The sequence below is a fragment of the Azolla caroliniana genome, unplaced genomic scaffold, assembly GCF_043228905.1.
Source record: "Azolla caroliniana isolate FFs.n. ecotype wild unplaced genomic scaffold, voAzoCaro1.0.p SCAF_2, whole genome shotgun sequence".
NCBI lineage: Eukaryota > Viridiplantae > Streptophyta > Polypodiopsida > Salviniales > Salviniaceae > Azolla > Azolla caroliniana.
In genome coordinates this window covers 1842511-1857117 of record NW_028230437.1, presented here as the reverse complement: position 1 = coordinate 1857117, position 14607 = coordinate 1842511, and the positions used below count along the sequence as shown (strand labels likewise).

The following is a 14607-nucleotide window of genomic DNA, read 5'->3' as shown; positions in this document are numbered from 1 at the left end:
ACGAGAGATTTGTTTTACCATCCAGAAAATTGCTGAATTTTGAGTTCCTTATTGTCCAGACAAATATTCAGATTAATAAAGTATATTCGCTATATATACATGTCAGATGTGATCGGCACGTTTATTTATTTGTATCCAAAAAATTAATGCATGTATAGCATAGACCACAACACTAATATGTGTGAAGTTACATACATTGTACACATAAATATCATACAAACATATTCGGAACTATTTATCATATCTTTTTGTGTTTTGATGTTTGGTTCAAATAGGGTGTCACAATATGGGGCACACAATATGTTTCAAACATTTGATGAACTTGTGCCACTTTATCTTCCCCCAAATAACCATCCCACTTAGTATTGGATAAGCAAGGACACCTTTCTTATTATGAGCTTTTATTTTTAATATGGCAAGATGTGATGGAAAATGTTGTAAACTTTTTTCCCAAAACCTAGTGATCGATTCAATCCAATATTCTCTATAAGTGTGCATCGAATGAAAAGAAGAAATTACGCAACCACCCAGTTTTGTACTATAAATGACAAGTCCTTGTGTAGAAAGCATTGAACATATGATAGGTAGGAACTAGTGTGTTCCAAGAACAATGACCACAGGTAGCGAAAGAAATGAAGTATACGTGTCCCTTTTCTATGGATTGATTAATGGCGAGCTAAGAAGGGCAGAATCAACGAAGGACCATCGAACATATAAATGGACAATAAAGACAGAAAAGGCAAGAGAATAAATTTACATTTTAAAAAAACGCACACGCACATGCGCGATGGATAGCGAAAACTTATTATTAGCCAGAGCGATCAGCCAATCAGCCGTCTTCTTCTTTTCCCTGTAAAACACACACTCACAGATATATATTGTATATATATATGTGTGTGTGTGTCTATGTATGTATGTCTGTATAATTGTGTTATACAAACACAAGTATATTTACACCTGAAATAAACTCTGCATATTCTTACCTCGCCTTATATTGGTCGCTTTCATTCTTGATTCCTGCTAATTCTCCATCATCATCATCACCGAAGTTCTTCTTGCTGCTTCTTCTTCATCATCATCTTCATCGTCTTAGCTCTTGCTGCTTCCTGCCAATTCTTATTCATCTTCGCCTCCCCCCTTATTTATCATCATCGCCTTAATTCTTCTTGCTTGCTCCGCTTCTTCTTCCACGTTTTGTGTTCCAACAGGTAAACCTCAACGTCCGTGTTAAGATTTCTCATTGTCGGGATATGGCCTCCTCATGTGCACATCTAACATTGATCCAAAGTAATATGAAGAATCAAAATCTTGTCATCTGCTTGATCACACACGTTTTGTTGTAGATGATAATTCCGAACGGGAAGGATGTTACTACATATTTATTAACAACGTGTTGCTGATGATATCGAATGAAACTTTTACAGATTATATGGAATAATGGCAGATGCTTATGTAATTAATCCATAAGGTATTCTTGTGTGCGTATTACATATTCCAGATACAATATATATAAATAACTCTTCGTAAATAAATAGTTGTTTCTAATATAATAAATCAATATAATATTCAGATTAAATATTTCCACAAATAATGCAACAAGTGTTCTCCTGGAGATCATCAGATAACTTAAAATGGCCTTCTACGGCTCTTATAATTTATAAAATAGCAGTCATTCAATGATCAGATTTTCATTATCGATCAATCTAGGCCGTTGCTAATCTTTGTTAAAATTAGATTTCCAAAAAATGCATAAATTTTTTCTCGCAGAAAGCTAGTTTTCTCCCGCTAGAATAGATTAAGGTCTTACTACATTAATCTTTGTTTCCTCGCAGAAATATGGAGAGGTTTTCTTTTAGCTTCTATGTATCAAAGTGCCTGAGGTAGCTAGCTGGAAACCTTTGTAATTGGGGGAAGAAGAAGCATCAGGGCGATGGAGTCTATATGTGCAGATAATTTTCGACCAGGTGTTCAGTTGGATGAGACTAGGACTTCAAGATCTAGTTCAGAATTCCAGATTCTCGTTAATGAACGGGAAACAGTCTTCAGTACTTCAACTACATCTGAGGCACTGGCGGAGAATAATACCGGCCATAAAGTTAATGTCTTGTCTGATTCTTGCAGCAATATAAGAACTGAGCATGTAGATTTGAGCTTTCCGGATCAAGCAAGCGTCCATTCGTATTACACCTCCACCCCTGCAAAGGATTGCCTCGTCCATTATGTAAATCCATCCGAGCTCGAAACGAAGCTTAATTCAGACGGACCTGTGAATATGCAAGTTTTAGCTTGTAGACAGGATGATTCTCATGTGTCACAAAACATTAGTACAGTTTCCCAGATAGAGACGATTTCAAACCAGGATGCTCAACCTATCGGTGAAAATGTCACTACTAATGAAATGAGTTTGGACGATCGACGTCCTGACTCCAGCTTCATGGAGTACAACAGAAGAATCGATTTAGAAAGCGTTCTGGTCGGTCTAATATGTGATGACAATGTGGATGGATTAATCAATGCTCTTCGAGATATGGTCAAAATTCCAGATGAAGAATTGGATCATGAAATAGACAACAAGAAGATCGTTCAATCTCAGTATTCTCAGGAAAGAAGCGTTAATTGTATAATTGATTTCTGGTTTCCACATAGATTGCTACATTTAGCATGTAGTTTGGATTCTGTGGCCTGTGCTAAAGCTTTAATTGAAGGACAGATAACATTTAGCGGACTGTCTAGTATAAGTAGCTCTAGTTCGTCTGTTATAAACGCAGTTGATGAACATGGTAGAAGTGCGCTCCACCATGCTGCGGAAAAGCTTTCACTGCGATGCATAGACTTGTTACTCCGTAAACATGCAAAAACAGACTTACGCACCACATATTCAGCAGATAATGGTTTCTATTACACCCCCCTGGAGGCAGCTTTGCATAACAAACGGTACGTCACAATGTTTATATTTATTCCTTCAAATAAATTATGCATATTTTCATATCAGCGTTTTGTAATGTCTGTTAATTTGTATAACATTCTGGCTGGAAAATAATTCGTAGATCTCGAAAAGTTTCGAGTTAACTATTTTCACAGATCTCGCCTTTGATATACTTTTTAGAGAATTTGCATTTTTCGAATTAAAGGACCAGAATATGTTAGAGCTTGTGCCTTTGTACTTAGATTTTTGAGCAACTAGAGACTTCCATTAGTTTCTAGAAAGAAGTTCAACTTTTTCTCACAAAATTTACCCAAGCAGATAATAAAAGAAAGCCGATTACATTGAAGTAATCAATTGCATGTACATTTATCGATATTATCTTAAACTCATCCTAGAAAATTTGACACTGCTTGGTGTGTTTTTGAGGGCTTACACATCTCAATGTATGCCGTGATAAACGCATACAAATTCCTTCGATATATCAGATGGCAGAAGGAGTGGCAGAAACTTCCGGCCAAAGAAATTATAAGCACATTGAAAAATCAGGTGATTATTGGAACGGCCGTTTCATTACATGCTCTGTTAGATAGAATTTTACTGGTTATATATTGATTTCATGAACTTCACGGGAGAATTCATGCACACTTTCTTTCCACTCGTTTATGATCACAGGATCTGAAATCTGTAAATCTTCTGGCGAGCCACACAAAGGATACATTGAATTTAGCTTGCCAGCTCGCAATTGATGGACAGGATTCCATTGCATTAACAGCGTTTCTACTTGCTTCTGGGAAAGCCCTTTTGAGCGAAGGAAACAGATATGACAATTTTATTGGTATGATCGTTGATAAGCTTCTGAATTCCAGCAACAAGGAGAACACGAGCAACACCAATATTCCATCCATGTATAAAGATGAAGAGGAACAAAGATCCTTAATTCTAAAGAACTTAGAAATCACCGTCTTATTGAAGAAAGATATTGAAGGCTCCTCTGCACATCAAACGCCAGAGTTAACTAGTTGGAAAAATGTTCCACCAATCTTACGAGCAGCACAGGTCTGTTAGTATTTTATGTGTAAATATGCTCAAAGCAATAGTATAGTCCCAGTTATTTTTGACAAGTTTTAATGTGTACACAACTTTCAAAATGTTAACATCAATTTTCATAGAGTCGTATGGATCAGTATTCTCATTTATGAAAGTAGAATTTGTTTTAATGTATATTTGAATTTTAGGCAGGAGATGAAATGATTGTTAGGATTCTTTTAAATGATGCGACTTGTATCAATGCGATGGATTCTGATGGTAATACAGCTTTGCATTTGTGCCTTCGCGCAAATATTAATGCGACAAAAGTATCGGGGTAATATTGTAATGATTATTGTGCCAAACTTATTTTTAATATGTCTAATAACTGAGCCTATCTAATGTATCTTTTGCATTGCCTCCTAATTTTATACTAATTGCTAGAAGCTACATATTTCCCTGTTAGGATTGTCTGGCAGCTCATCAGACATGGATCATCTGTAAATGCAAGAAACAGGTTAGGTTTAACTCCCGTCCATATAGCTGCAGGACATGGCCATCTTCAACCTTTGCAGGTTTGTTCCACTATCAACTTTCGTCCTTCAAATCAATAATCGAACCTTAGCATAAGAAACTGTGTCCATTACATATAGTTTACTACTATTGATCAGTACCAAAAATGTTCGAACTGGTATAATGGATTGAGTTACAGCTACTATTAGCACAAGAACCAGATACAGCTCACATTGCAGCTGAAACGAGGGAAACTCCACTGTTTTTAGCTGTGAAAAATAACCACATTGAATGTGCAAAGCTCCTGCTTCAGTTTGGATCAAATCCACAGGCCCTGAACTTAAGGTTATCATCATCATAATTTATGGTCCGTCATTAATTAATTTTCTGCAATTTCATTTTTATATGCATCTGAAAACACTATCTGTTTTCAGGAGACAAAGGCCTATCGACTTTGCAAACTCAGACGCCATGAGAACTATTCTCTCTCAAAATCCTAAATACACATCAGGTAAGAAAATTTTCTATATAAATTCTGGTTGAAAAGAATATATTCACATAAGAGCAAATACATTTATGTAGAATATTTTGTTCTCTAGGAATGACTCAGGGAAGGTCCACAGACTGGATTAGTTCAACTATGGACACAATAGAAAGGGGGCTTCAAAAAGTGACAAATTACACAAAAGTTGACAAGCTTAATCTTGCATCTCAAGATGTTCAGGATGAGGAGTAAGTTATATGATGCACGCGCCTTTTTAAAGAATAATGTAAACTAGAGCTATTTTAGAAGCTCTTTCAAGGTGTCTAGCCTTTTCGATTTATCATTCAATATGGAGTGCTATATAATGCACCAGCTCTCGATCTAAAGTAGAGAAATAAAAGGAATATTCTCGTAATTGAATCATCAGAAAAACCAGCTTTGCATCATTGTCTCTGCACCACTTTTAATAGCACTTGGATTTGAAAAGGTTCTGGTCCAAACTTAGTCCTTTCTTTTTACACGGTCCTTTCTTCTTTACATGTAAAAAGAAAGGACTGAAGCTAACTACCAATGGAAACATTTCCATTAATTGTAATGAGCATTGTACTCAGTTTTAAAATTTTATGACAACGTTAGCATGCACTGTCAAGACTACATAAATTTCTGAAAACTTGGTTTTGATAGGCATAAATGAATAATATAATTCTCCCGCTGCATCAAAACTATTGTTAATAATGTTCAGAATCTTCGTTTTTGTGTTTTCCTAATGTTCACATACACTCGAGTACACTCTCCAATGTGGATTGTATCGATCTGACGTATCAACGATTGGTTCCATATATCTTAAGGCAATCTGTTGATGTAAATATGACTTGTTTTTTCTTTTTCTCTCTTTTAGGTGAAACGTTTAATATTTTTTATTTCAGTTTGTTCTCATCCTTCAAATTCAGTGAGACTAGAAATTTTTCCTTTACTCTTCTTTCAATTCTACTAAACCCCAGAGAGATGTGGCTCTTACTGTTGGCACCTTCTTTTTCTGCCATCAATCAACTATTGCCATGTCAGCATCATATTTTCTATGAAGGATTTTACATTTGCATCTGTCAATATTTAAGATATTTAGCAGTCTGTCCTAAGTATGTCCACATTCTTGCAGCTCCAAGATCTGGTTACAGAGAACACAAGCCAAAACTGTCTTGTGCCGATATCATGCTTTACCTGGAGGATGTTCCCGAGGTGATGCATGCTTATATGCACATGGGGAACAAGAACTTCGATCAAATACTATCCATGAAAAGGTAGATTTTTCTAATATATGTATCAAAAGCATTATGATGTAATAAAATATTTCATCCCAACTGATTTGAATGCCTCTACAGGCTAAATCTGCTGACGTAGCTACCAATAAGAAGATTTTTGTGGGAGGCCTGCCACTCACGATAGGGTCAGGTATAGATTCTATACAATTACCTGAACGTCAGAGAAATTTCTAAACATCCATGAATGCCTGACATTCCTTTGACCCTTGCAGACGAATTGAAAGAGAGTTTTCAAGATAAATTTGGACCGGTTTCTGAAGCTGCAGTCATGGGTAGTCAGAGCGGGAGTCAGGTCATGTCTAGGGGATTTGGATTTGTCACATTCAAAAACCAATCCTCTTACTTTGAGGCTGTAAGACAACACTTCATAATCGTTTTCGGTAAAAAGGTGAGGTCATTGGGACAACATCACATCATTCTATGTGTATAACTTCTGTAACTTTTATGTTTTACCTTGTTATATAAGAACTAAATCCAATTCTACAGGTAGAAATAAAAGCTGCAATGCAGCTATCAACGAGTACAGATGAGGAGCTTTTGCAAATGCATCTACCAAATTTTTCCAAAGAAACTGAACAAAATGCAGGATTAGATTTAGATGCCATAAAATGGAACAATATTCCTGCTACAACCACTAATGCATCTATGATAACAAAAGGCAATAGTCCCCGATGGCTCAAGGTCTTCAAAAAGTGGTTTCCTGTGTTCTTGAGTGCAATTCATCAACGGCAGCAAAGAGGAGAATCTTACCCATTGTCATCTGTAAAGGCAGATTTTAGAGCTACATGTGGAATGGAGCTCGACCATGCAGCTCTAGGATACCCAAAGCTTAGTGATTTTTTACGCACAATGCCACATGTATGTCAGATGAAGATTGTTCCCGTTGGAAGAGGACCGGCAACACATGTCATCCTTACACAGCCATCATGTCAGAGGCAGAACCAGATGGCATCATCAAAGGTGACATTTCCTAATAGAATTTTGAGCAGCTCTATGGTGCATCAAGGTCGAACATATGCTGCTGCTGTTGGGAGTGGTTCTGACATTGATCAATCTTCAATTATTAACCAAGAAATCGCGAATTCTGTCAATTCTAACTTCAACAACAGTAGTACAACAGCTACATCTGCAGAGCAAGTATCGCCTGATCAAGGCTTGGGCAATGACAATGCTCGAGGCATATTTTCTAATAAAATACCAACCTCCAATGGAGGTCAGAAATGTATAGCAGATACCAGTGCAGAGGATCTGATTCGACGACAAACCTGCAATAACCTGGAGATCAGGCAAATGCAAGCTGATCTGGAAAAGTATTCTTTGTTTCAATCACTTGATTCTGTGAATTCCAATGTCTTCAATAACAGGTCTGCAAAGCAAGTTCTAGCTCAAGGCTTGGGTAATGAGCATCCTCAAGATGTGTATTCCAGTAACCTTAATAAAATTTCTCTCTCTAATGCTACTCAAAACTGTATGGTAGTTGGAAGAGCAGAGGATCTGATCATAACGCACACATCCAACTACCAAAAGAGACCAATACTAGATGATCAAGTGGAAAAGTATTCTACCCTAATTGATTCTGTGAATTCCAACTTGAACAAAAGTATTAGAGAGGAAGTTTTGGCTCGAAACTTCAGTGAAGACAACCTTCAGGATTTATTTCCTTATACACTTAATAAAATGCCTCCTTCCAATACTGATCACGTTCGCCTAGCAGATCATGCCACAGTGGACGATCTGGTGATACGTACTTACAACAGCCAGAGACCGAATATGCATGATTTTGATGATTACCCATTGTTTTCAATTCTAGATGAAGAATACACTGAAAATCAATATATGAAGTCTGCACCACAGACGATGTATACCACAGTAGATACTATCAATTCATGGAACCAAGCTTCTGCAGGAAATAAGGTCACATGTCATGATAGAGCACAATATATTCCCACATGCCTAAATAACCAGCAAATATGTATGCTTGGTGGGAACAATGTTGCAGACCAAAGTAGCCGAATGAATTATGTGTCTCAAATCAATGACCCTAGTGAATTGGCATTTCCGATCCATTCTTCATTGCATCAAGGAACTACTCCATCATTCAGACACTTACACGCAAACTCTTCCCAATCAGAATCAAAGAAGTATCAAACAATGCAAATCTCTAATTTACTGGACTATATACAGCCGTCATACAATCCATGGAACTCAAACACATTTCCAGGATGCAAGAATCTTATCCAGCATATGAACATGACCGCAGGCAACATACATAGTTCAGAGGTAAGTGGCAAAAAACACGTTGGGTAGTAATGCATTATGAAGCTCACACAGAGATTTACCTTCACTTTCAGGAATCGTTTCATGAAAGTACCCTGACATCAGAGGATTCCCTTGAGTCTCCGACACAATCAGTCAGTCAACAATATCCTGTCAGGTGTGTAGTTCGTGGTGATGACGCTACAATCTGGATTGTATTGCAGTGTGCTGCAGATATTGTTATGTATTTTTTGTGTAACAATTTGTTTTGAAAGAAAAATCAAAGTCTGAAATAATGCTTCATCTGCAGTACGGAAGCTCATGAATGGATGGTTTAAGTACTAGACAGATTAAATGAAGCTGAGAATGCAGATTCTTAAGGAAACGGATTTTCTGGTTATGAGAGTTACATGCTCATCTTGTAAGGATTTGTTGCACTAGAAGAATCAAAACGGCAAACAATCCTACATCTGCTGGAGAGGAGGCTCAGGAATGGATTGTGAAGCCTGAAAGCGACGCGTTTAGAAAGAGCTCCATAAGGTGAGTTATGGAAAATCTGAAAAGCAATGAACTATGGAAATAATACTAATGGTAATCAGCCTGAGATATCTTTATTACAATAGAGTCGGCCAACGGAGTTTTGTATTCTCAGTCTAGTATAAAATCACTAATCAGTAACCTCCCGTGGGATCATGGATTTCTACCTGCCTTGACCTATTAATGATCCATGCAACTAACTTTACCTCCTAACCATTTGGTGTTTGTTCTAATAGTATCCTAGTTTTGAGCATTAAAAGAAAAAGCTAGCCTCAACCCAATTGTTTCTCCCATGACAACTGACCGAGGAGAGGCGTTTTTTTTTAACGATGATGATGATGATGTTTGCTCACTTTTAGACATCTAGCCTACTCTACTTTTCAGTTTGAAACAAGAAGAAACCTATTAATGTTCCATGCAACTAACTTTACCTCCTAATCATGGGGTGATTGTTCTAATAGTATCTTACTTTTGAGCATTACGAAGGACTTTCTGGTTTAAGTCTAGCCTCCTCCTAATCTGTTTCTCCTATGACAAAGGACCCATGAGAGACCGAGTTTTTTTAACCTATAATGATGGTGATGTTTGCTCACTTTAGACATCTAGCCTACTCTACTTTTCAGTTTGAAAACAAGAAGAAAAGGGATCTAGGTAGCAAACATTGACCCTTGAAACTATAAATAATTCCGTTCAATCTGATAGATTTGATTTACATTTTCACTTTTGTGATTTTGTGAACATACTATTTAATCTTCATCACTTGTCTTTACTTACCAGGTTCTCCTTGACAAAATTAATTTTTCTTGTCTTTCGTAACCAACCTTCTATTTGAGTTCCACCCTCAAGAACAACACTTCAGTCTCTATAATAATATATATTATTTGAACTTCTTCCAAGTTAAATGACAAAGGTGGAAGAGTAACTACTTAATCGAATCTGTTTTGCACATCTATCCTATTGTCTCCAAAACGAAAAACCTTCAGTTGGCACCATTCCATTTATGAGAAAAATTTGTGTTCACATGGAATAATGCCATGAGTTCCCACACTGCCTACACTATTGGGGAATAACTATTAACTATATGTAAGGTGCAATAATTCCCCAATAGTGTAGGCAGTGTGGGAACTCATGGAATTATTCCATGGGAACACAAATTTTTCTCATAAATGGAATAACTATATTGGCTCCAAAACCTTCGGTTGGCACCATTCCATTTATGAGAATAATTTGTGTTCCCATGGAATAATTCTACGAGTTCCCACACTTGCAATTACTAGACAAAGTGGTTGTGTGAATTGCAAGGAATCTAAATCCATTTCACTAGGGATTCCCAACCATTTCTTATCATTTTCAATAAACTCTCCACGTTTCCCTTCTATCTCCTATGCTTTGTACCTATTGAGACCCTGGATTCCTTAGATCCGTTGCATCCTTGGCATCTGAGTATAGATAGATTTACCAAAGGAATATCAGATGGCACATTTGATGAATGCAGATAAAATATGGAACATGCACAAAAGAAAGATAAGTATATGAGGATGTATAGAGGGACAGTTATGTAGAGGTACTTAAATTTAATCGGGAATTTTTCGTTGTCCACATCAGTGAAATGCACTCATATTTTCAATCAGAAAGGTGCGTGCTGAGTCCTACTTACGTGCAGAAAAAAAATATTACATCATAAAGTTACGCAATAATTTTAGTATATTCTATTTTTCAACGATTTATTTAATCATTTTTTTATTTAAATGTTTGCTACGATGTATATGTACTGCACAAGCGTTCAAGTTTTACATCTAAATGTGTATTGAGACCAAAAGGTGACGTTAGGTCATCTAATCCATTATGTGACTAGCTCACTCAAACTTCTAATATGCGATCACGGTTACTGTTCATCATTGAGATTGATCTCCCTAGATGTGTTCGGGCAGATTTCATTGTGAGTAATAATAACCTATTGTCAAAAATCTCTCTAACTCTATTTGGGTGGAATTCATCGTAAGTAGTGTACATGAGAGCAATATTGGTTCTACATTAGTCTCTAATTCTATTGGCACGAAATTTAATGTTCCTACGAATAGAGTAGGTACGTACGTTTAAGTATTTTAAAACTCAATATGGTGACCTATGCCAAACATTCGTTGTATGGAAAACGTACTTTAAAACTCAATATGGTGACCTATGCCAAACATTCGTTGTATGGAGACTCCTCTTTTGTTATATAAGTATTTCTCTAGCTAAAGTAATATTTTAAACTCCCATAACTTCCTGTGCCCCAGGTTGGTTTTGATAGGGGCAAAGATTCTGCCCACCATAACACCATCCCAACCTATTGGTCAGTTGGCTATTGAATTCCTAAGAAAGACTTGGAATAGCACTCTTCTTAATCATATTATAGAGTTTCACAACCATATGTATTTAATTTAAACTAAGGTCGACCAAAATTTACTCCTACTAAATTGAATTTGACATATAGCATTACAAGATTTAATGGTAAGTATCTAATAGAAAACAAGAATCCGTTTATGCAGCCACTTATTTTAGTGTTTACAACTAGAATAGGCAACAAATTCCTGTCATAATTTGTAGTAACTAAACTTTTAACGACATGTTAACCCAAAACCTAAATAAAACCAGTTAAGAGTTACGATTTAAATCATCACCATACCCTAGCCAGGAACCTTTGTTAAGCACAATATGTCAGTCTAGACTTGATCCAGCTCTTAAAATTGTCTATTACATGATCAAACTTTAGGTTGATTGTTTTCGAAAAAACAAGCCAAGCTATGGTCAGAGCCAGATTATTTAGCCAATGCCTAAGGCTACATGGACTAATTAAGACAAAAGAAAGATGCAAAAAGAAGTCTAGGGAGACGAAGATTATGAAACAACAAAAACACCACTTTAAAAAATGGGAGTCGAGTCTGCAGTAAATTACTTATTATTTATAAGTTATAACATAAGAACAAAAAAGAAAAAGTCCAGAATATTCAGGCATAAAAACCATTGCTAGTCAGTCCAAGTCTATTGATTAGTGGTGGTGTGTTCTTCTTGGGGGGAGGGATCTTTGTTGGAGGCCATTGTCATGTTCATCATGGACGGTTCGTTTCCACTAGAGTGTTTCTTCATGGGAGACACAGAATGGAAGAGTTGCTGTTGTTGTGGCTCATGTAGAGCTATGTTCCCGGTGTGGAACGTGGTTCCTCCCTGAATGCCTGAAATCCGATCACCCGCAGGTTGATCAGACGCACGCAACTCTTGGCGGATGTGCGCAGGAGGAATTGAGTCCTTGTACTCCTCGTGACGCACAGATGCCGACTCGCCACTCGCCATCCTACTACTTCTTCCTCCTCCTCCTTCGTCTTCTCTGATCCTCTTCGCCTCCTCTCCTTCTCAACTTCTCTTCCTTTTACTTGGTTCTTTTCTTTCTGCTTCTTTTGTGCTGGTCACGTCCCGTCTAGTCGTCTCTAGTTCTTCGTTAAGAAATACCAGCGCCTTTGCATGGTCGCAACGTGGACATGAGTTACTTGCTTGGATTTGCTCCAGCCCTAATAACTAAATTTTTTTATGCAAAGGATATACCAATCAACGTGACTTGCCCTGTAAAAAAGGTGTACTACCTATTACTTTTAACCTAGTTTCGAACTTGGAATTAAACATCTACATATTTAACCTTAGTACAATTTGAGTATTTAACTTCCACCCACTACGAAACAAATTCATGAACATAAGCTTTTCTTGCAGATCTTTTTATCTATAGCACTTGTAACACTAAAATTGTTTGCTGCCAAATCAATACTTGAGAGAATTAATCAAGCTCTTACTAATATCAATCCAAAATAATCCTTAATTCAGAATAGGATAATTTTCCAAAGATTAAGCATAGAATACTCAATTCTAATACAAACTTGACCATGTGGTAATTAGCCCAATAAAACAAACTGCCCAAGTACGAAAATATATGTACAATACTCATGTTTTTTAGTGGTATAAGCATACAACTCTTAACTAATTCCGATTTTCAAAATAGACGAAGACCTACCCAATTTAAAAAACATGATTTCCATAACATTTAAGAGGGGGAAATTCATTCTTCATGGATCCTAATCATAAGATTGATCGTGCTGAATTAAGAATTAAAAAATTTTGAATTAGCCGCCCATTTAAGCAATTAAATTATCCCCCTTATCACAATTTATCCAAACTAGCAACCCTGCCTCAAATCCCCAACATGATTACTTCAAAACAAGAATACCACCCAATCATGATACCGTCTTGTGAGGTATATATTTTGCTCATGAGATTGTGAAGAATATATTTTGCTCCAAAGTATCATTTGAAAATGTAAGTCATATCTTGTTGGTATATTATTATACAGAAAAGGGATATTTCATGAGACTCAAACCACCGTCAATCTTTCATTAGTATAGCCTTGAGTGTCCTTAAACCAATTACTCTCCACAAGTTTATTTTAAGGAGAGAAATCAAAGTATTTACTTACCTTCCACCACCAAGCCAAAGCCATTATTGCACATGAATTGTTGACTACTTCCAATATTATTCCTAATGTGACACAATGAGCTCTTACTTCCTTGCAATGGCATGCCCATTGCTCTCAACAAGTGTAATTAAGAAGAGAGGCCAAAATATTTACATTCACTATTCTAGTTATATAAGACAATGAATATGAGTGTTATAATGTAACTTCTTGATACATGAGGCAATATTTTGAAAGATTCTGAATGAGAAGATTAATATGCTCTAATATTTATGTTTTAAAGATGATATACTTTCATATCTTAGCACTAACATATTTTTATAATCATGAATACAAAGTAGTTTATTGTAGATTATCGACAGCCAAAAACTAACTAGGCCATAGTAGACTTATTGCCCTATCAGTAGCTAGATGGTGCATATACCTAGCACAGTTAGTGGAAATACCATCATCTGAGTGCAACCTCAGCATTGCTTCTCTAACAAAGTGGTCCATTTGACATGACAACCATCCACGCACCTTTTTTGTGCTCTTAGATCTATAAAACCAAAGTTCTTTCGTCTAATATCATCCTCCAAAACTGACCCCCCACTATGCCATATCTTCAACACAAGTATCTCCATCAGATGTCTCCAGTCTATTAGACTCCTGATGAAGCAGGGCCATTGTCTAGGCTAAGGTTTCCTGAAGCTAGAAACATTGTCATCCACACTAATGGTCAAAACATACTACAGTTTCAAGTCAAGGGTGTGTACAGTTTATAAACAGAGATTGATGGACAAGCAGCCACTCAGCCATCACTAGGTGCCTTCATCTTTGGGATACCTTATAGCCAGCCCTCCTGCATTCATCACAAGAGTTTACAAAGAGTCCAATGCTTTTCTTTCCCATTACAACATCCATAGCTGATAAAACTGCCCGGTTTCCATAAAGTTACAGACAGTACAACTATCAACGAACTTAGGTTAATGTAAAATTTAAGTAGTTTCCATGAGATTAGAAATGGGAATTTTCGATTAAATGCCAGACAAATCATTTAAGACACATC

General features: G+C 36.7%; 1 protein-coding gene across 1 annotated transcript; it reads left to right on the top strand.

Moving 5' to 3' along the window:
• The first annotated feature begins 1930 nt into the window (after positions 1–1930).
• LOC147867029 (uncharacterized) lies at positions 1931–9726 on the top strand. Its single transcript, XM_087339657.1, has 15 exons — positions 1931–2934; positions 3412–3472; positions 3599–3982; positions 4162–4258; positions 4400–4527; positions 4665–4810; positions 4900–4976; positions 5065–5197; positions 6106–6247; positions 6329–6398; positions 6481–6656; positions 6755–8548; positions 8620–8768; positions 8966–9064; positions 9660–9726. Exons 1-15 carry the CDS (start codon positions 1931–1933, stop codon positions 9724–9726), a joined length of 4527 nt encoding a protein of 1508 aa, XP_087195783.1.
• The last annotated feature ends 4881 nt before the right edge of the window (positions 9727–14607 follow it).

What these genes read in the sequence shown, in the direction of transcription:
- LOC147867029 (XM_087339657.1), top strand. Translation starts at nt 1,931, where the DNA reads ATGGAGTCTATATGTGCAGATAATTTTCGACCAGGTGTTCAGTTGGAT. An exon ending in AAATCCTAAATACACATCAG is followed by an intron (nt 4,977 to 5,064) that starts GTAAGAAAATTT and finishes TTTGTTCTCTAG; the next exon opens with GAATGACTCAGGGAAGGTCC. An exon ending in TGTGCTGCAGATATTGTTAT is followed by an intron (nt 8,769 to 8,965) that starts GTATTTTTTGTG and finishes TTGTTGCACTAG; the next exon opens with AAGAATCAAAACGGCAAACA.